The 24,051-nt window shown below is 35.0% G+C and overlaps 1 protein-coding gene across 4 annotated transcripts in view; it reads left to right on the top strand.

Moving 5' to 3' along the window:
- LOC148952762 (uncharacterized) overlaps positions 1 to 24,051 on the top strand; it is a 76,482-nt gene that overhangs the window by 41,274 nt on the left and 11,157 nt on the right. For 3 of the 4 annotated variants that reach the window (XM_089087411.1, XM_089087409.1, XM_089087408.1), the window contains 3 exons: positions 15,251 to 15,362; positions 18,965 to 19,111; positions 21,665 to 21,782. In XM_089087411.1, the coding sequence (XP_088943537.1) occupies positions 15,251 to 15,362; positions 18,965 to 19,111; positions 21,665 to 21,782 (377 nt within the window). Of the gene's footprint in view, positions 1 to 15,250; positions 15,363 to 18,964; positions 19,112 to 21,664; positions 21,796 to 24,051 lie in introns of all 4 variants that reach the window. The other variant, XM_089087410.1, reaches the window with a different exon arrangement.

Here is a 24,051-nt window from a genome sequence, read left to right as displayed (position 1 = left end):
TTAAAGCTGTGCATCCCTTAATCCGGAAGTAATACAAAATGGAGACTATATTCCGGGGATGCAATTTTCCATGGATGTAATTATCACTGGTTACATTTTTCCCTGAGTTAAGTTTTTACTAGGTGATTCTATCCCTGAGTGGATTTCTCCTAGTTTTAATTTTTCGGGGCCCGTGTACTTTTCCAGTGTGCGGTTTTCCTATTTCTAACTCTCACAATTATCCGGATCATTAAAAGAGTGGCACCCCTCATGATTACGGAAGCACGTGACAAACTCAGCGCATTTCGTCAACTTCGAGGTAACTCAAAATCCGTGATTGACTAAGCGACTACGTATCACACGAATTCTGAAATCGGGAACCTAAAACTCGAATTAGTACACATCTGGTCATTTCCCTCAAATGGGTCTTGATATGATATCTTTCATTCTACTATGCATGGTCAGTTTTGTCTACAATGATTTGTAGTAACTCTAGATAAATCCTGAGGATTTTAAGGGAAAAAGGGCAACATTAGATGGAATTAAACCTCTAAAAGCAAGGCTATATCTGGGGAGGGGGGTATCGAGTCTGGTCCTTCCCCCCTACATTTTGTCCGACTCATAAATACGTAACAAAAATTCACATGAGCAATTTTCTGATGAATTTTGAAGTATATTTTGTACCCCCTCCCCGAACAAAATTCTTGGTGCGCTCTTGTGTGAAATGTATTTTCTGTAAAGATAAAGATAAATGATTCTACGAATGAATTTTCGAGATTTTACCTTCGAAACTCCCATAGCGAGGAAAAACCATAAAAAAGTTGGGAAAAAAGTTGTTCTCCTTTTGTTCGTTTCTAAGCAACCGAAAATTCAAAAATCAATATAACCTCGAAGAAAAAGGAAATTCAATATTTTTTCCCCCTTTTTGGTTCCTTTCTCTTGCTCGTCAATATTTAATGCAGATAGTTTTTAAAGGCGTATAACTACTAAAAGAAAAGGTAAGCATATTAAGTTGATCTAATGTCATCGTGAATAGATGAGAAGTGCCTGCAGGCGTAGTAAGTATAAAGGGGGATATTCATGGCTGAACCTACCCATAACTCAAGGAGGCCATTGACATATAGCAATACACCGGATTGATCTTCGCTTGGCCGTACAGGGACCTGATGTTTAATACCAGCTGCTGAAGTGACGACGGGGAGCGGGACTCGGTCAAATAAAATCCTACAAACGGAGCGTATGTAGATGTCATATTTACCACAAATGGCCTAGGAGGAACTGTTTTTAGTTATCAAGGTAGGCCATTGGCTTAGAACTAAAGCTAAACTGCTCATTAAAACAGACATTTCAAACTTTTCCCCTACAAAGTGCATCATTAATTATGGAACAGCTCGTGGGCTTAGAAAAAATTAATAATAAAAGAGAGCTTGCCTTTTATTAAAATCTTAGTTGGGAATAAACACTAACAAATAATAAAAAAAGACTTAGTCACAGTCAACAGATGTTTATGGAGTGCCAAACTATTGTTTTTCGGTATTTATTTTTAAACTATTCTAATACAAATAATTGTATCGTATCGTTTCTTCAAAGAATTTGGTTGAACTTGTTGAGCTATTGCTAGTCTAGTGTACTTTTTTAGCCTTTTGCTGAGCCAAGAACACAGCACTTAAATCGGGCTTAAACAATTTTCAGATTTTGTGATACTTGTAGCTCATTGCATTCTTGCATTGGGGGAACATTAATAGGGGGCTAAATTCCAAACGTCTATGCCTGAAAACGGCCTGCATAAGCGAAATTGTTATGACTTATTATATATAATCGGCAAATACCCTTAAGACCCAGCAAATCGCTAATATTCTCAGTTGGCCCCCCCCCCCGTTCATCCTAGATCAATGAGATGAAAATATTTAGATTCCTTTTTGTTCCCCTTGTATTGGAAAATCGATCGGCATTGTAACTACGAGTACGCGGTGTTTGTGCTGCATTCTGAAGTTGAATTGGCCAAGGTTACTTGCCATTTTAAAGTTCTTTAACCCATTGATCATTCCCTAATGAATGAATGAAGGTGTTTTACTGCCCACCTTAAAGATACAAAATCACAAGTGGAGCAATGGGAAAAAATAAATAAAGAAAAAAAAATATTACGAATTTATTATTTTCGATTGTTTTTAGGGGAAATTCCATCAAACAGTTCGGAATTCACTTGAACATAGATTGACTGAAAACCTACCATTTTTTTATGAATGTAATAGTGTGATTCTAATTTGTTTTAGAAATTTATTAACCTGCCAAGATTTAGGCAGTTAACATATTTATTATTATTATTTTTTTTAAAATGATCGTGGGCCAAAAATAGTGCTTTTGGGTTTTGGGAGTAATGTTCCATCAAAGAAATTATAAGAAATATGTCGAGAAAAAAAAAATATTGTTCTACACTACTCTGAAATCTTTTGCCGAAATAAAATAAATTTTCATATCCTACCTAGGACAAGGAACTAAAATAATAAGACAATTCATAGCATCATCTTACTTATGTCAACCTCGTATTTAAGGACTGTGGACGCGGACTGTGGACGCGGACATATTATCAGAAACACCAGACATGAACAAAAAATGGCAATATGGCTGGCATGTAGAGTACATCTGCAGTGCAATAGTTGTGCATTATATTTTTGATTTATAGCTGTACCATTAAATGACAGCAGTCACCGATATTGTTTAATGTAAATTTAATTTATTTCTATTATTTTAATGGGTTTTTAGGGACCCTTTTACTGGGTCCCTGCCTGACAGACATCCTTGTTTAGAAATTTATATATGATATCATACTTCAGGAAGAATCCCCTAAGATTTTTTTTTACGGTTTTAATCTTTTTTCCAGAAGTTGGGGCTATAAGAAACGGCACCTAGAAAACAAAGCAAGTACCAATTGTCTCTTGTATATGCTTTCCCATGAACGCCAGTTGGGAGTAATTCGGAGATGCCATGACCCCTTCATACAAGGCCCAATTTTTATCAAATAAATTTTCCCCTCCCATATGGGGCGGGATTCCCCTCCCCATAGAAAACCTGTGACTCCTGTCCTCCCCCCTGACAGATGAACCCTGACATGAACTCTGTACTGTATCAGTAGATACATTAGTGAAAGAACTTGTTTTTTTTTTGGAAAATTGCTGAGAACGCAGCAATTTTTGAATGTAGGGCCTAAGCCCCTGGGTTTTAATCCCTGCGGTTAACGCAGAAAGTAAACACTGCAAGAAACCAGCAAATATTGGCTGGTGGTTAAATGCAGATGAATCGATGGTGAGTCAACCAGCCCATTAAGAATTAAACGGTGGCACTTGCATACAATTTTAATGTTCTGTGGGGGGGGGGGGCTTCTGTAGAAACAGACTAATCACGGAGAAAATATATTGAGCTCTGGAGAACATTTTTAAAAATATTGACATTTCCTCGACTACATATGCACCTGGTTAGAAATATGGCAGGAAATGATATTCTACGTATTCTGGACTTAGTGGCAGAGGAAGGGCTCGGTGATTCGGCCATTAAAAACTTTCTTGAATAAGAATTATTAATCTGTTTAGTCTTAATTTGTTTATTGTCAGCAAATGAAATAAGTTTGCCAAATAAAACCCCAGTAGGCCCAATCACGACAAAGCTACCATAATATATATTAACTCATCCCAAACTTGGTATTTTAATCAAATTTATTTGGGTAATTTATGAACTGGCTAAGGCTTGAGGGCAATTGCTCCGTGTCTATCCTGGGATAATACTGATGGACCAGGGTTGAAGGCACAGAGTCGTATACATGCAAAACAAATGTTAAAAGACTCCTCATTTTTCCTAATTGCTTGATTGATCGCTTATTCAGTGCCACTGGCCTCGTCTCAAAATGATTTTCTAAATGAATAGCTCGTATTTCAGTTAAACTCAGGCTACCTGCGTATGGAAGGAATTTCCCCTGTGAGATTAGTTCCAAGGACCTTCCGTACAGACAGATTGTTGAATGTGAATGTATATCCTTTTATCCCCTCCCTTTCCAGCCGGTATTTTGTGTTTAAATTTAATAACTAAATCGTACAAACCGTAGAAACATGGTTAAAATAATCATTGACCTTCATGAGCCCTCTGATACGATTCTGTAGACTTAGTGGAAGTCTGTGGATTCCTGGGTAAGAACATCTTACTTCACATTATTGGTAAGTGCCAATAGCTCCCTGCTAATTACAAATCTGAAAATAATTACGTGATGTCAAATAACGCCCTGACGGGATTGGCCAAAGCAACGTACTTCGTCCCGTCCTGGCCGAATAGCTAGCACGCCAGACTCAAGTGAAGGATCGCTGGTTCGAGTCTTGGTTGGGGCTATTGTTTGGTTTGGGGTGAGGATTATTGGCATTTCCCCTTAAGACAACCCAAAAAGTCTATCCAGCTTTAAATTTGTACCAAAGAAAACTGACGATTTTCACCCAACCACCTGAGGGCAGAGTGCCATAGATCGACACCTGCGCTGTGCAGGCCTCATTGATCCGCATGCGAAAGTTTGTTTGTTTTTGTTATGTCAAACGATGGGTAGTAAAGTTTATATTTCTAGGAGTATGTACACAATGAGGTTCAGTAGGTCTCCAATATTCATAAAGATTTTTTTTTTTTTTTTTTGTATTATGCCTGATACACGAAGGCAAGCGAGCACTCTTCATTATGGAGATAACATACAGTCGGCAGGTTATATTAAAAAGTAAAGAATTGTGCGGGAGTAAAGGACTGGTGATAGTAAGTGGACTTCAAATTTCACGTATAGGGAATAGGGGAGAATGTTACCCCCCCCCCCCCCCTATTCCTCACGAATGACTATATGCGACGTTATTTCTGCCTGTTTCCTGACAGTGCTATTCGTAAATAACAGGTTGACGTTTTTTTTTAAACAGCAACAGCAAGGCTAGATTGTTGGTGTTTAAACAAAAACAACTAAAGAAACAAAATACAACTAATAGCAATGAACATGATCGCAAAAAAATAGAAAACAAACAAAAAAATAAGCACACAAAGCTCTGCATAATTTTCTGGATGTCAAATTCCAGACTTTGTTTTACGAAACGGTAAGCCTCCAAGCTGGATCTTAACACTTCAGAAAGACGAGGTCTATATAACACTAGGCTACTTTGCCGCTGATTTCAACCAATGAGAAAAATAGAGATTACTTTCCTAACTTTCCTAGGTATAAGCGTAATTTTGTTTCATTGGTTTATGTAAGTGACGTAAAAAAAAAAATGCAAAACGCAAATTATATGGAATATGGTCGTGGAAACAGTTCTGCAACTCGGGCTACTAACCTAAAAGTCTTTCCCTGTGTACGTTCCAGACAGGGGCGTCAATTCAATAAAATGCGAGGGGATGGGTGTATTATAAAATCTGCTGGAGGCATGGAGAAAGGACGCAAAGACTTCGTCAAAACGCATGATTTCTGTAGTCTATTATAACTTAAGCTAAGCTCTGACAGAATGTGACAAAAAATAGCTTGTGAAAAAATAGTTCGCGGGGTGAAACGAAAATCACTTGGCAATTCGCACTGAAGGCGATTTTCTTGCTTTTTTTGGGGTCTGTATTTTATTATGAACATTCTATTGGTCAGATGTAAGCCTACAACATATACTACTATAAACCGAGGAAAGAGGGGATTAGGTACTTGGGCATTATATGGGCCTTTCTAAAAAGTCAAGTTTGGTTAATGCTAATGAAATATAATAAAAATGGATGAATGTATAACAATTAGGAAAAAAACTTGGGCTATATTTTTTCACATTAGGGGGGTGGGTGGGGGTTAAGGCCATGCCAATTTTCAAAAAGTAGCCAAATCTAACATAGGTACCTTCCTCTCTTCTAAACCCCAAAAGACGCCAGTTTAAATATCGTATACGCAATAAAAACCACGCTATCATTGTATTACTCAATAGCTGTTAACCCGTCAGAAACGGGTTTTTCGTGAATGGTTTCCTTGTAAAGGCCGATATATTGCCCAACTACCGGGGATTATCAGCAAATGGCGTGTGATATTTTTCCCTTTATTTATTAAGAGCAAGTCTGCTCATTCAAAGATTGAATGAATACCAAACACATTTTTACCTGATTCATCAAGTGTTTTTGCCGCCTCCTTCTATGCATTTTCTATTATTCCCATGTTCTTGTATTCTTTGCAGCGTATATCATATACTACAGGATATGATATAATGCTTGTTATTAATCTTTTTTTTTAACATCCATTTTTTTTTCTATCTTAAAATATCGCCTCGCTGCACAATTTGTTTCGCGATTAACTTCAAGCTGAAGCGTGGCGAAGCGATTTTATTTTGTTTCGGAAGAAATTTGGTGGCTCGGTGAAGTAATTTTTGCTAGGCGAAGCAATATTCGCCTTCGTTCAGAATAAGCTTCAATGTGTCTTTTTTCGCTGTACGAATTTCATACTCAAAATAAACCTTCATTCTCTATCTTCCTAAAGTTTATCTGCTTGAATCAATGTGAGGAAACAGAATTTAGAAAAAAATGAAAGTTAGACTGGTTGATAAGGGGACTTCAAGCAATATTCTCATTAAAAGCTCTTAGAATATATTATGTTTCAGACAGGTTTTTCAAAACTGGTAGTTCGAGGAAAAAATCCTTTTACAAAAAAGAATTCAGACGAAAATTAGCGGGTGAATTCATTATATTCGTTGTTTTTCAATATGAGACCGCAGAAAGTTATAAGCGGAAGAAATTTGATAATTAACTTAGAGTTTCATCAATTCTGCTTAATTAACCAGATAGAAGTAAAAACATACACAAAAATGGCTGTTAAAAAAGCATACTTCTTTTTATTGAAGCCAGGCGCTTGCTGGCTGGAGGGGGTGGTTGCGTGTGTAGTTTCTCAATAATATATGGGTTTTTAAAAATGTCTTGAATTTCTGAAAAGCTTGACGTTATCCACCTGTTCTTTTTTTTTTGCTGTTTGATGACTGTTTTCCCCCTTAAAAATCCAGCATGTATGCCTGATTGAAGGCGTGTGTACGATTCTAAAGGCGAGTACTGGTACGCAGGGGCGTCCCGAGGCTTGTTTTATTTGGGAGGGGCGATCTTCGTTAGTTTTACCGACTTTCTACCTGATTTACACCGAATTTTCGGCAGAAATCATGAATTTTGCTAAATTTCGGGTGATTTTGCAAAATATCTGCCGAAATTTCGCCTTTGGTGAACATTTTGCCGAATGCCAAACAAATTGGGGGGGGGGATCCCCCCCCCTCGGGACGCCCCTGCTGGTACGTGGACGTAAGCAGAAATGTAATTTTGGACGGGTAAGAGGGGTATGCACGGATAAAAATAACGCAAATTATACAGAAGTTTGAAGAAACTAAAAAACAACAGTAAAAATCTCTAGATTTGGTTTAGGGATACGCGGGCCGAAAGCCTCCTTCAATGTGTGACTAGTGGAGTGAAGGCTCAATACTGCATCTTTGAAGAATCAGATCTAAACGCTTACCTAGGAATAGGTCTAAATACTCCTGCCTATATTGAGATTTTCCTGATTTTCCCATTGTGTGTTTTATTTTTCATATAATTTGCTGTTTTTTATCTATAGGCTACCCCTTCCCCGTCCCGCGCAAACTCCTCCACTATGCCTGATAATGGCTCTTTCCTTGTTCAGCACCTCAAAGTTTGGCTTTACGCACCCTATAATTCCGATAATTTTCATTTAGGTTGCATTGGTACTTGGCCTCTTTCCAATTCCGACTTTATTAAGATCTTCTATGCTCAGGAATGCTCCGTTTATGTGTTTTTATTTATTTTTTTGGGGATGGGGAATTTCAATAACTTAAATAATTAAATAAAAGAAAATATTTAGAGATTTTATTGATATCCTGAGAGGAGAGCCAAGATCATTTGACAGGGCAGTATCCAGGATTCTTCTTCAGGAAAGTTTTGTTCGTGAGGGGGGGGGGTATAAACTATACAAAACGAAAAAAAAATAATTACCTGTGATTTTTCTACTTTTGTACGAGTTGGAAAAAAATTCTGCGGGGGGGGGGGGGTGTCAAACCAGATAGCCCTACCTCCTGGGTACAACCCTTGTGTTTGTCTTGGGAAAGGGAAAAAATTAATCTACCTTGTAATCTTGGTTTATTCTACAGAATCAGGCTATCATATTTTCTGACAAAAAATCACATCTCTTAACCTCCGCCACGCTTGGGACAATATCTGTAAATACCCTCGAAAGTTTTGTAAATTATGTTGATTTTCCATTGTTTCCCAAAATAGGAAGGATTGGGTCATTAGAATTTGGGAGTAGATTGGCCACAGACGGCGTAATACTCACGGGATTCTAGTGCTATTCACAAAATTCTCCAAGAAAAGTAAAGAGCCATATTAAAACTAAAATAAACAGAAAACCTTAACGACCCAGCAGATCCTAGGTTATTTTAAAGCCTGTATTTATGGACGCGGAATTACAGCTCATCGGTAACTGTAACCTATGTCTTTTACTAAGCGTGAGCAGTCGCCCATTTTCTACCACTTGTTTACACCTGGGAGTAGCGCATGTGCTGTACAATTCTGCCACGCGTTGTATAGTCCCCACAGAGCTTGGCACACTTTCGCCACGCTTGACACGTATCACTCGGTGTACGTGATTTCAGAGAGACGGTGACTCTTCGTTACGAATTCGCTGTTTTCTTCGTTGCATTCGACCCCTCCTGTGTTTTATGCAAAATATAAAATCTCATTAAGAAAAATCACATTGTGTCTAGTTCAGTTTTTTCTTTTTTTAAAACCTATCCCTCTCTTGTCATGTTTTTTTTTTTTGTTTCTTTTCAAAAAAAAGGTTGAAAAGCAAGAATTCAAAAACAAAATTTTCACGGTCTAGCCGGTGCCGGAATAATCAAAAGTCGATAGTAGACGCATAAAAAATTGACTTCAAAAATTCTCTCAGTTGTTCCATTGCCAAAAACCTGATTCTTTTTTCGTCATAAAAAAAAAATCCTTTTGCTCCGAGCGATACGTAACACACATTCTTGAATTTTTCGAATGACGCAAAAACCAGATTTTTTTTCTCTAAAAAAAGAAAATTAAAGCCAAGGCAGATTTCGTTTTGAATAGTTACCAAAATGTTTTCGAAATTTTTGTGTGGTAACATAATGAATTTGTAAAAATAGTTTGAACAGGAAATAGTAAATGAAATATTGATTTATTTTCTCAAATTTGTTCAAGCGCTTAAGGTTTTTTAAACTACGATACTGTGACTATCCATATTTTCATATGCTATGCTTGGGGAGGTGGTTAACGAATTGTTCCAAGCAGAACCGTTCCTAGGGTTCGTGGTGCTTAGGATAAAACTAATTACAGCGCCCCTCCCGACTTAAATGTAAGCAAAAAAGCCGAATCAAAGTGAGAAATTTGATCAAAGTGGGCGACCCCCAAGCTGCCCTCCCACAGCTGTCCCCAGCTATGGCCCCCGGGTCAACTGACCCGGCTACCCCTCTCTCCCCCTTTGAACGGCTCTGGATCCAAAGGTGATGTGCGGGCTTCTAAGCATATATTCTCAGATCTAAACGTGTTTTTTTTCGTTAATATTCCTAGGAGAAGAAGGGGAGGCGACCTGCATTTGATACTTATGGGAAATTCTGTGCTCTCTTGAGCTCTTTGCCTATATTTTATTCTGTGAAAAGGGAACTGTGGAAATTTGGTACTTATTAGCTAAATACGTTTTCCCAAGCCGTATTGATTTTTTGGAATTTAGAAGGAATTCTACCAAATTAAAATTGTTGTTTCCAATCATGGGTGCTCCTTCTTTTTGTCATCACAAAAATTGCGGACTAGCTTTAGTTGGTTGTACAAGAATGGCAAGATATTGTACACCGAGCCAGATTTTCCTTGGGGGAGGGAGGACAAGAGGTTTATGTTTCCGTAAAAAAAAAAAACCTTTAAAACAGTTCATTGGACGGCTCTTTGTTTGAAAATTCTCTCCCTCCCCATGGAATTATGACTAAAAGTTTGTAAATTAGTAAATGTTCACTTTGTATTTAAAAGAACTTCAGTGGACCTTGGTCACCCCCTTTTTTAGTCATTCAAAAGAGAAATAAATGACTTAAATGTGTAGGATATTTTTTTTTACTATAACCAGATCTGCAAGCTTTAGACAGCCCATTATCAAAATTTCAGTCTCGTGTACACCCAAAGACGTACAAGGGGGGGCAGGAGATTTGAACCCCCTCCCCCGAAATGTTCGTCTGACTCGTAAAAACGTAACAACAATGGATACAAACAATTTTTTTTGTTATCCCCCCCCCCTGAAAAAAATCCTTGTGCAAAACACCCTCCGAAGAAAAATCCTGGATACGGTCCTGTGTGCACCTTATATTAATTATTATTGATTCATCATATGATTAGCCCAACCCGACCTGATCCATATCCACCTCTATAGCCCTTCAACATTTGCCCTTTATAAGACTCGTTGTCGAACATGGCTGCCCACTCTCAGTTTAGGCTCGTAAAACTCGTTTGGTATTATTTAAAATGATAGAGTAGGGCTAGTGTGGTAGGATATAGCACCGCTCAACAGTGGCGGATCGAGAATTTCCGGAAGGGCGGATAAGACTATCACCAGATTTGCACAAAAGTAAGTCTGCTGCTTTCAAATTGAAGGTTTGATGTGGCGTTAATGACTGTCTTCTAAGGTGCACCTGTTTACTTCAATCTGTCAAATTTTTTCTCAACACGCCACTGTTTGTCAAGGAAACGAGACAAACAAACGTGCAGCTTTCTGTGGTTGCCCAAAGGGGGAAATACAGGCAAGAGTACTAGAAAAAGGCTACTTAAAATCTCCATCAATCTGGAACCGACTTCCTGAGAGTTTTATGCCATCAAATACATTTATTAATTCCTTCAAGTGAAGGTCCGAGGGATTTTTAAACCTAGTGATTACGTGGGGTAGAGGACTATGAGGATTTCAGGCGATTTATATGTAAAAGGAGCCAATATTTCCTTCTTCACTGAAAACTCTGGTTGCTTACGGCAAAACGAGGGATGTTTAAACTTTCTGAACAGTTTTATTCTTAACTGTCTGATTCTTATATTTAATCATTTGCATAGTTTTTCCATCTTGCCTTTCTTTTTCATAATGTGATCCTTGGAATAGTGGAATTAAAATAACGTCGGCAAAAACCCATTTGCTGGAATTTATTTTTTGGGAGGGGTGCATGACTTCGAAAAACAGGCAAAAAAGAGAAATTGCTTGGTAAACAAAGAAATTTATCGAGAAATCGTTAGAATTTTGAGTTTTTGTAGAGAGGGAGCACGATTATAATCCCCTCCCTTCTTTTTGTTTTTAATTTTTGTCTTTTGCTTTTTGTTTGCTGAAAATAAAGATTTTACAAGTTTTACAAGACAAGCTACAATTATTGCTGCTACAAATGAGGTGGTTTTAGGGCAGGGGGACAGAGGGGGGCACTTGTCCCGGGCGCAGGAATTTTAGGGGCACAAATTTCGAATAAATATTCCAACATCTATGATCATTTTGTAATTTTTGAAACTGTATTTTTATTAAAATAAAGTTGAGGGCGTAGTTGGCGCAGTAAGCATAAGCAAACAGAATCCAAATTATTCAATTTTCCTATTTCCATATCTCCATCATCATTCCCTGAAAATAAAAATAAGTAAACCGAATTTAAATAATTTTAATGTTTTTTTGTGATATTTTGAGTTCAAATTTTGTTGATAAATGAAAATTTTGTTAAAATTTGGCCTGATTTTTTTGGATGGGAGGGGCCTAATCAAGATTTTGTCTCGGGCGTAAGAGAGGCCAGAACTGCCACTGTGCTAAAATAGTGCTATTGCTTTTGGTAATTTCCAGGCATGATTCTTTTTCTAAGTGAACAATACAATAAATAAATTTTTAAGTCATTTTAATCAGAAAATTTGCATTAGTAGAATTTTATAAGTGTTCCAGCATATATTATCCTAGATTGATTAGATAGGCCGTTTATTCAACCAATAACTAGCCGACAAAGACTTTAATAGATGGTGTTTTTCCAAGAATCACCATATATTTGAACACCATCTATTTGAAGAGAAAAATTATTCGTTGAGCAGTGACTTATGTTGAGATATTGTGTTTTGCTTTGAACACTAAAATCTTTGAAAGGTTAAGGCGTTTCTGCCACGTAATATTTTTGCCATTTAAAGCGGGAGCTCTGCGTTCTCAACAGAAAGCGGACACAGAATTTCAAAAATGTGATTTAGCAGATGGAGTGACTTGAATCCCACCTATAGAAAGATAGCAAAATTGTTGTCTTTCGCTAACGCATTAAAACATAAGAGAGCAGTTAAATGGGTTTTTCCAGTTTTTCTTTTACTTTTTGAGTGACTAGCAAGAGGCGCTCTCGAGTATCTATTTCCTTCTTTTCTGCCAATCTCTTTTATTTGTACAATTGTTTCTGTTTTACCCTCTTTCCTTCCTTTATCTTCGATCTGTCCTATTAAAGCCCGTTTTCTTGTTAATTTCTCGAACATTCTTTTTTTTAGCTGGGCACTTTTTAGCTACTATTTAATGGCGTTTTTTTTTCTATTGCACATTAACTTACTGACGGATTATCTGATTCTCACCAAGATCTAATGTTTTATATTTCTGAGACAAATCCTCTTAAATCGATGGTAAGGTTGTAGCCCAAACGTTAAGTTATGTGACAACATTGTTCCAGGTGAGCGGATTGCGTTCAAGGTTTTGTGACTATTGTTTATGATCAATTATTTGTACAAGGAAGGTAGACATGCTTAGTTAAAGCACATTTGGCCGATTCTACCAATCTTCCAGTATACCAATTTTGCAACGCTGGTTGCAGACCTTTTGCGTCCGACAAACAGAGACATGAAAGCCTAAGGTCCGCAGAATGTATCAATAACAGTAGCGCCAATTAGGCGCGGGGCATTTGCCTCCCCTCCTTAGGTTTAAAAAAATACCTGTTCTTGATATTTTCATTGAAAAATATTTTTTTTATTTTGTTGAAAACAAACGAAAAAAAATTGTTCCTCTCCTTAAGATTAAAAAAAAATTACTCCTCCCCTTAATATTTTGAAAAAAATTGCTCCTCCACATTTTCTTCGATTGTTACCACTGATCAAGAAAGAAATGAGGATACTTTAAAGACCGGAGATATTTCAATATTCTAAAACAAGAAAATGATGGATGGCCATTGCAAACTATAAAAACTATCTCATTGACCAAATTGAATAAAATGGCCTTTTGAATGGATATTTTGACCTTCCACACTGAATTAAAAAAAAATCATTTCATTGTTGATGCATGGAAATTTAAATTTAAAGACGGGTGCTGAGGATTTGGAGGATCTACCAAATGAAGACACGCTAAGTCCAACGTTTGATGAAAAGAAGAACTTCGTACACCGGAAATATAACAAAATTCCAAAATAAGATAATAATTAACATTACCATCGCCGGGTGTAAGAAATTTCATATTGAGAAAATTGAATAAAATGATTTTTTAGTGAGACATTTAAAACTTTCACACTTAGTTTCAACAGTTTTTTTTCCATTTCAAAATTGCTGCATTGAAATTAAATTCGCAGATTGGTATGGATTTGCAGGAATTTCCAAATGGAGACGCCCTAAGTCTAATGTTTTCTAATTTATCAAGAAAAAAAGAAGAAATTTCATATAAGAGGGAAAATATCCGACTATAAGCAAAATAACAATAACATAGGCAAAATAAAATTTTTGTGGTAAATCAACTTCGAAGGAGAATGAAGACAAAATCCTTTATATGAGAACAAGACGAGTGGTAGAAATGGATAATTTCAAGTTAAAATCTCATTGACCAAACCGGAAAGAAATTTTTTTGAACAATTATTTTAACCTTGTATACTTAATTTTAATATTTTGTCCTTTTCATAATTGTAGCAGAGGTTTAGTTCTAAAATCCAGGATACAAGTGAGAAGTGAAATTTGGTTAATGCTAATGAAATAAAACAAAGTAGGATGGAAATATAATAGTTTATTAACAAATTTGGGTTATATACTTGCACATAAGGGAGGGGGACGGGGGGGGGGGGTAAAGCATAGCATATATTAAACACGGAACACGCTGAATAACGCGAGAAGTGAAGTTTCTAATAAAATTAAACAAAATAGGAAAAATATAATAATTTAAGAAAATAATTATAAAAACTGCGCCCAGAAGGTAGAAATATCCTTCAGAATCGCGGTAAAATGGCCTAGTGTTACACTTCCTAGTGTCACACTGTTACACTTCCTGTTAAGATTTTATTATATTACAATATGATTAACCTAACCTTACTTCTTGAGTGCAGTCAGTGTAATACACAAGTACTGTTTCATTTTTCTTAACATAACCCTTTTCCAAAATAGCAAAAAGTAGCTCATCTAGAATTTTACTTTCTTTTGGATAATTTTTTTTTATTTGTTTACTGTGTTTGACTAACCGCCCCCCCCCCCCCGAAAAAAAAAGAAAAATTTTGTCCGACTCTTAAAAACGTAAGAGAAATGCATATAAACAAATTTTGATACGGTTTTTAAGTTTTTTTGTAAAACAACCCCTGAAAAAATACCCCCCCCCCAAAAAAAAAAAATCTTTACGAGAGGATCCTTCTCGTACAAGTATAAAGTCACTGTTTGTCCCTTGACGGACTCTTTTGTTTTGGACAACAACCCCTTATCCTGGACAATTTAACTGCCTCTTTTTCTGTCCTTGGCAAATCCCAAATTTTAATTTTAGTATCCATGTTCATTCAATTACTTATCATTGCAGACTAACGGGTTTTTATCTGATGTTAGCATTGTCACTTCTCACATGTGTCCTGGATTTAGCACAGTACCGTTTTAGGTTTAGTGTAAAATTTTGAAAAATTTTTACTTTATCAACTATTTTTATGTTTGCAGACCCCAAAGATTCGACAAAATAGTATTGACAGCTATCTACGATTTGGAAAAATTAATATAGCGCATATATATATATATATATATATATATATATATATATATATATATATATATATATATATATATATATATATATATATATATATATATATATATATATATATGTATGTATGATATTGTTATGTATTTTAATTGCATTTTATATCTTTCTAGATTTGACAAATGAAAAAATCCAAAAAATCAAAATACAGTTATCTCGATCGTCTACTGTAAAAGAAAGGATAAAAATAAGATGAATTCTGTTTATTTGAAATTTGTCTTTTTTCAGAAACAGGAGACTAACGACGAAGAGATGCCAAATGAGCCCTCAATTGAAAATATAGAAGAAGTTACCAAAGAGCCATCTAGTAAACTCAAATCAAATCCAGATGTCAGCTATGGTTCGTTTATTTTTCTCTTATTTTAAAGGAAGCAAAATACAGTGTTAAAACTTAACAGACATTTTGAAGCCTAAAACGAATGCATCAATACTGACTAGATTTTGACCTCTTAAATTTTTCTTGAACAACTTGCCATACTTTATAAATTTCTAACAGTTGCCAAAAAATTCCAACTCCTTAGAAAAACGCGAATTCTAATGGATTAGAATTTGCGAGAGAATTATAATGGATCCAATGATAGTTATAAGTCTATTTTGCCAATGTTTCACACAAAAATATTTCTTTATTTATCACGAATTGGCTCAACATTCGACATGTTTGTATGTTCTTTCAAAATTGATGTACGGTACTAAGACTTAGGAAATATTAATAATTCAAAAGCTTCATATTTTCTATACCAGTTTTTTTTTTACTTTGTGTTCAAGCATGCCCAAGCGACATGCTCAGCTAGTTGAGTAAGTATTTCGAGACATTGACATTACACACGTGTTTGGTTTGTTAAATGTATTGCTATTTTCAACTTCTTGTAGGAAGAGAGACGCTATAGCAATTTACTCTGGTGACTCTTTAGAATTTACAAAATGTAAACCATGGTAAGAATGTTGAAAATGTTTGGGCAAAATAACGTTTTTGTGGTAAATCAACCTTGAAGGAGAATAGAGGCAAAATATGCCCTATTGTCCTTTAAATGAGAGCTGGAGGAAGGGGAGGAAATGGGTAATTTCAAGTTAAAATAATATGGTTCGATATAGTCTAAGGTCCTTGTTTAGATAAAGCAAGAGAAGCCTCCTGATGCTTTGAGAGAATTGATAAGAATGGCAATTATGACCATAGATACACTTGGGTGTATCCATAAGTTTTTCTGACATAAAACATCTTAGTCATATTCAGTTGGGCTGAACCACTTTTTTTCCTGTTTCTTGCACATTCTAATAAAAGCCAATATTGTTTTTTAACAATTACCTTTTAGTAACTTACTTTCGTAAAGCCTTTTCTCGCCCTGTCTTTCTTAGTCTTGACTCAATGTTCCTCAATTTTCCACCATTTTGCTTTAATTACAAAATATTTTGAAAATACAAGCTGTCAATGCAATTTAAAGTTCAGTATACATGAAGACATTATTAAGCATGGATAAAACCAAATTCTCCCCAACTGCAATGCCAGTAATGTATCCCTTGTGTAATTTGTTGAATTTGGCTTTGTTCAACTTTCTTGCGTAACGTTTATTATTGGCCAATCAGAATGCAGATTCATGGCAAAATTTTTTGAAATTACAAAAGATAGAAGCTGTTTATGAATCTTACAAAAAATTCAATGGCACGATATTACCGAACAATACTTAAGAAGATATTAGTGTTGATACAGGCTTTTCAAACTGAGTTATTTCCATTTCGATGTTTAACTTCTTTAAAACGATTATGACATTAAGTTCAGTAAAGAAAACTCATTTATAGAAAATCTTGGCTTTTTTCCGAACGGTTGTTACTGTCTAGATACTTAAGCCCCGTTTTCATTGGGAATTTCACGGACAAAGCACAAAGCAAATCAACTAATGTAAAACAGTTTTCAGTTAAAACCAATCTTCTTTCTATTCTATTGTTTGGTTTGCTTTAAAATTTTTCCAGAAAATAGCAAGTGAAAACGGGACTTTAGCAATAAGAAGAGAATTAGTATTCAAGTAAGCCTGAAATTCAGATGGCGATGAAGTGAAAGCAACAATTTTCAAAAAAGAATCACATTGCTAAAAGAATATTGTTGCTAGATTAGAAGGGAATGAATACGGCATTGGATTGTACAATCCCTACCGTTGGTGCTGATCTCCGTTTCATGGCCCTTCAGCCAGGAAGTGTGCTCAAACACCTACACCCTTGTGCTCAAACACCTTTCAGCCAGGAAGTGTGCTCAAACACCTACACCCTTGTGCTCAAACACCCTTCAGCCAGGAATTGTGCTCAAACACCTACACCCTTGTGCTCAAACACCCTTCAGCCAGGAAGTGTGCTCAATAACACCTAGTATGTTTTCCATAACCTATTGAAGCACCCCTATTATATTGGGGTACATAGCCCCCCAATTGTACAAAATTATCATGTCTATGGTAATTAGCATGATGCTGTGACAACTATTATGACAAATGAGCAGAAATAATTAACTTTATCATGGTTTCATGTATCCAAATCTTGATTCTAAGACATATTTTCGTATTCTTCATAACTACATTCAACAGCAAAAAGACAACACTGAGTCTTGACTATTCTATTTTTTTACATCTTCACTCTGTCCACCGTCATGGGCGTAGGGAGGGGGGCAGGGGGGGCATCTGCCCCGCCCCCCCCCGAGACCTTCAAATTTACATTAGATATGGCTGAAAAAGTAGATGGTTTGGAAAAAGCAGTTGATAAAACTCCATCACACTCTCGACTGCTCCCCCCCCCTAGACAATATGCTGCCTAATCCTGCCTATGCCCATGGTCACCGTTATTAATAATAAGAGTAAATAATAAGTAATAATAAGTTCTTAAGTAACAATAATAATTATAAGTAATATTAATAATAATAAGTTCTTAATGATAAGACTTAAGAGTCATCCACTAATTTCCTCACATACACGTTTCTTCTGTTTTTAAGAATTAGTCGGTTATATGATGCGTAAAAACTACTATTGTTAAAGCTAAACAAAATCTGATGTTTCAAACTGAATCTACCCTTGACTACCATTGGCTCATTCCACCTCGTCCTCTAGTAAAATTTTTTCGTCTATTTCAGAGAAAATGTAAAACTTGAATAATTAGGAGATGTTTATTCCTCAACTACAAACTCTTGACTTGCTGATGGTATAAGAAAATTGAGAAATTTCCCGTTGATTACTTTATCAGGCAACTTATAGACTGGGACATTTATAAAAAGAAAAGCTTCGAACAACTGGGTGACATTAATTTCTTTATCAGATGATTTACTGATTTTCTAATCGTTTTACGTTCTCGAAATATCTACATTCCTTGAGCTGGATAGAAGTGACTCGTAACTGAACATCTGAACCATGTTTTTGTATTTTTACTTCAGTTTTGCTTTTCGGTTGTTTTTTTTTGGGAGTTTCGTTCTGGGCGGTTCTTATCCTTTTAATTAATTTGACATTATTTCTAGGGGAGTGAGGGGGCAGCAAGTAAATTTTTACGTTAACTTCTGTTTGTTTTAAGATTTTCCTATTCATCTAGATTTACATTTGCATACAATTACTTGTGGGACTGAGGATTTCTTGTTTTGATGCATGCAGAATATTTACGATTTGTGATATACTCTATTCGCAGTTTGCACGTCGTACAGTACCAACTAAGAGTGTGTTCGAACCTCGGACTTAAGTTGAACTACTGTTCAACTTTATACCATTGAACTCTATTCGACTTTTCGTAACTCCTATCACTAACTAGAATCAGAGCTTAAAGATGCTAGGAGTTTTACCCGTGGATTTTGAATTTGGAGCTGATTTGTGATTTCACCTGAGCAGCTAATTTTAAAAGGATTTATGTAAAGATTGTTTAAAGTGTATATTTGGATGTAAGTATTTTAATAAGACAATAATAGCACTATTTTTTCAATTTTAGTTGATGGCGAGGTGTTTTATTGTGGAATGAAGGTGATTAAGTTTAATGACTATATTCAGTTTCGCTCTAGAGCTCACTTCTGGGAGGAGCCTGTTCTTCTGAAAATGATGGATTCAGTCAAGAACAAAGCATTGGACATGAAGTCAGGTACTCTTCGCCCCCCTCTCTTTTCCTCTCTAATAATTGTTTTTTGCGATATTGTCAGCTTTCGAATATATTATATACATTCAAGGCCACACTTGCTATACATGACCTATGTAACAAAGAAGAGAAAATATAATAAATAAAAAAAAAAAAAAAAAGCAGAGAAGTACGAGAGTAGTTTCAGCCAGTGGAACAACATGAAGAACAAAATAAGCAAATCAAGTGTCTAGAGAAAATTTAGTGTGTGTTTGAGGGTCTATTTGTCTCTCGTGTAGTCTACTTCAAAAGGTTAGATTTTTTTTTTTTTTTTTTTTTTTTGCACTGAGGACGACTTTGTGGAAGTCCTTATTGAAATATTTGCTTATTTTCTATTTATTACACTTTTTCATTTATTATATTTTCTCTTCTTCGAATGTACTATAGATATTTTTTAAATTTTTTTGTACAACCGATTTTCTTGACGAAAAAGAAAACGCTAAATACAGATATTAGGTCAGTACACAGATTGATTACAAATACCATAAAATTCAGTACATACACAGATTTAAAATAAGTTTTGAGATTATTATATTGAATTCAGTTTTTGTTGACAATTTTTGGCTTGCGAGATGTGCGTCTGTCGTTCGGTCTAGAGTTCTTGTTTTTACTTCTCCTCATTTATTATATAATTTAATGCCTTACCAGTAAGATAGACCGTCTACCAAAAGTAGAATTTTTCTTGGCAAGCTTTGGCTAGTTAGGTAAAGATCTAATGCTGCAAACGCAACTACCTCTTATACACAAGATGTATATATATATATATATATATATATATATATATATATATATATATATATATATATATATATATATATGTATATATATATACTACACAAGATGTATAGATTTCCAACAAGTTACATCAGACACTTTGCCAAATGCCTCCGGTAGACGTGAGAATTTTCCTAGGGAGTAGGATGTCTAATGCTTCAAAAAGAAGTGTGTTTAATCATATTTGATTAATATTTAATATCAATTACCAAAAAAAAACTAACATAAGCACATCCCCTCCAAATGCCACAGCATGATATGGAGGAGGGATAACCAAACAAATTCAGTCCCAGATTTTGCATAAATACATTCAAAGACCACACTGGCTATACATGATATATGAAACTAAGAGAGGAAGGGAAATAATAAATGTAAAATAAAATCAAACAGGTGAGAAAACGAGGATTTTGTCAGCCAGTAGCAAAATATGAAGACGAAGGACAAGCAAATATTTCGACAAGGACCTTCGCCAAGTCCTCTTCAGTGAAAAAAAAAAAAAAAGAGTGTGCTTGACAAACAATCACACTTCGAAAGGTCAGATTTTTTTTTTTTTTTTTTTTTTTTTTTTTTTTTTTTTTTTTTTTTGCACTGAGTACCACTTGGCGGAGGTCCTTGTCGAAATATTTGCTTGTTCTTTGTCTTCAGATTTTGCATACAAGTCCAGTAAACATTGTCCGTCACGCGTCAACCCAAAATAAATCCAATCTTTCATCCCTTAATTCTATGAACATCTACCTTAGTTCTGCCCTAGGAATGATATGGATGGATGATAGACTTATCTATCAACAAATGAAATGTCATCATTTTTATACAATCGTAAAAAGGGTTTATCCCAGAGTTGCCTTTCAATCACGCGGACTATCTGTCTTGGCTTTTTCTACAATTGAGCCATATCTTGATGCCTGCAAAATACTTGATTTTCATTCAATTTAATTCAAAATAAATAATTAACATTAACCACAGAAGGGGCTTAAAAACAAAACACAACTACAACATCATATGCCCTGCTACCACTAACTTAACACTCAACTCCTTCCTTAACACACCTCAGTAAAAATGAAACACAGAATTTAATGAATTAATACCAATTTAATCTATCAACTATGCCATCCTATTACATTAATCATTAAAATCATATTTAGAAAATAATTTATTCTTCAACAGCCTTTTAAATTCTCTTAAATTATTATTTTTGATATTATCATTTAACGAATTCCATAACCTAATCTAGTCTAGACGAACCCAAATCTAGACGAACCCAAATTACTAACATAAATTTTGTTCATTGACCTTGTGTCATGGAAATTAACTTCACTAACTTGCGTGAACACACTTAGAAAAGAAGCAGCCTTACCTCTGACGTAAATATTAATGACCTCTTACTACCTCTTGACGCAATTATTTACTGCTGATCTTACGTTTCATATCTTGTCAATAAGTGTAATTTTGCATATTGAATATATTTCTTATTCAATGCTCTTTTTGCAGAATTTTTCTTAACTATCCTTTTTGGATAGTTATCTTAACTATATCTTAACTATTTCTTTTTGCTATGAATTTTTCTTGACTATCCCGACCTCAGCCATTAGCACAGGAATTTATTTCGGGAGGTATACAAGATCGAAAAATAAATTTGAAAGTAGACAATTTATATGAACAATACAGAGAATTATTTGTAATGTCTTAAAAATATTGAGGGGAGGGGGAATGATATAAGCTTAAGTAATTTATGCTTTTCCATTTCAGCTGCAGATTTGCTTGGCGTCTCATATGGTACCTTATATGGAAGATATAGAGAAAATTTTGGATATTTAAAACACCCTTGGGCAAGTAGGAGAAGAGATAGCGGACATTCGAAAATTGCGTAAGCACTATTTGTAAGTCCTAAGTAGATTGAATTGTTTTGTTCGTTTGCACTTTCTTTCTTTTAATTTACTTTTTTTTAAACAAAATAAATAACCATTATTATTGAAGCATACTATATGTCAGATTAGTGTAAAAACAAGTAACTTCAGTTTTTATTTTTTATAAAATATTTCAATTAAGATTCTTTGTAAAATAGGTTTTTTCTTGTTTTTTTTTCTCCTTCTCAGAAACAAATAAAAATAAATAGTTCTTTGTAAGTGTTACACTAAATTCAAAATACTTGGTTCTTTTTTTTGAATATCCAGCACTAGGCGTAATGATTTTGTTCATCTATCCATCCATGGATAAGGATCTGTAAAAATAAAAATTTGTGTGTGTAATTAAATGACCACCATTTGCTCTATTTTAAAAGCAGCTCTTCGATATATGTACCGTGCGGTACATATATGTACCGGGTACATATATACCGTGCGATATATGTTCTGTGTTCAAAACACGGGGTTCCCATTGTTTAAACTGTAGGCCGTAAAAAAAATCCAGAAAAAGAAAGCATCAGCCCATCTTTGAAAAAAAGAGTCAATTATTCCTGTTTACTTTGAAAGCAATTTATTTTAAAAAATGTAAATTTAAATCAATGTCTTAAAGTTTGTATGGACTAGATATGCTTCAGAAGACATTATTTGACTCCTCAAAACGAATTAACGGCTTTAAAAGGTTTCTGTAGATAGGGTCTGGCAAACGAGAAATGAGTTGGATGCTCAAAATAAATAAAAATTTTCAAAAATTTGGCTGACTGGTTCCGGCCTACGAGAAATACTTTGGATACTCTGGAGTAAGATCATATAGATTCAGACAAAAAAAGATTTTGCCTTTATAAGGACTCATGTAACGTTTTCTTCCCTCGTTCTATGAGGGTACAAAGTGCAAGCGATAACCTGACTTTAGAAAGGAATTCAGTGTTTTTTGGCAAAAATTTTAAATTTATAAAGTATATACGTAGAAAAAAGTATTTCCATTCGGCACAGCCATCATGTATTAAGCGAAATTGGATAGACATGAATCTCTGTAGTAATTAAATAAAAAAAAAACAAGTTTTTTTTTAACTGAAAGTAAGGAGCAACATTAAAATTTAAAACAAACAGAAATTATTCCGTATATTAAAGGGGCTGTCCCCTCCTCAACGCTTCGCTCATTACGCTAAAGTTTTTTATTGTTTTAAAAAATAGAGTTGTAAGAAATAGTCTAACTTTAGCGTAAAGAGTGAGGCGTTGAGGAGGGGACAGCCCCTTTCATATACGGAATAATTTCTGTTCGTTTTAAGTTTTAATATTGCTCCTTACTTTCAGTTAAAAAAACTTTTTTTCTTTTGTTTAATTTTTGAACGTTTTTGAATTAATGGAGGTTTTGTCTTTGGCTCACCGTACATGAATAATTAAAAAAAATTGCATATTAATTTTACTTTTATTTGGTTGAATGGCTTTCTCAAAAGTTGTTTAATTTTATTTAAGAACGTTTTTATTAGTAATAAATATGTGTAACATTCGAATTAACGTACGTAACGATCTTCTATATCCATATATTTTTAATAGGCATATTAGGGGGTTTGCCCCCTAGTCAAACCTCACTCGTTAAGCTAAAGTTCGAATTTTGTTCCAATTCTTTAAAAATTACCTCTTAATCTCAAATGCCGTCAATCACAATTAATAGCTATTTTGAAAGTACTAAAAAACCTTTGGATGAAAGAACTAGTTATTGAATTGGAAACGAATCCAGTCACATATTCCATAATTGACGCTCATCTTAAGTAATGGTCCTGCTCCTTATTTTTAATTGAAAAAAGTTGTTATTTTTTATTTAATTTCTGATTGTTTTTTTTTAAATTATGCTACGAAATCTGGCGCCCCCTTCATAGCACTTTCCCGTACCCTATGAAAACTTCCTCCACGGAAAGATCCTCCCACATAACCCCCGCCCCCTCCCCCCTACCAGAAAAAAATCCCCCTTGAAAACGTCTGTATACTTCTCAATAACCAATACTATGTGTAAACATTGGGTAAAGTTCATAACTTTCAGCCCTCCCCCGGAGACTTTGGAGGATTAAGTCATCCTAAAAGACATATTTATTATATTTTTTACCATGCTGAACAAAATGGCTATCTCAAAATTTTGGTCGGGTGACTTTGGGAAAAAAGTTAGCTTGGGAGGGGGCCTAGTTGCCCTCCATTTTTTTTTGGTCACTTAAAAAGGGCTCTAGAACCTTTAATTTC

The sequence above is a fragment of the Artemia sp. Qi Xiang Cuo genome, chromosome 4, assembly GCF_049724085.1.
Source record: "Artemia sp. Qi Xiang Cuo chromosome 4, ASM4972408v1, whole genome shotgun sequence".
NCBI classification, from domain to species: Eukaryota; Metazoa; Arthropoda; class Branchiopoda; order Anostraca; family Artemiidae; genus Artemia; species Artemia sp. Qi Xiang Cuo.
Note: the sequence above shows the minus strand (reverse complement) of the source record. Positions and strands in the feature narration are given on the sequence as shown.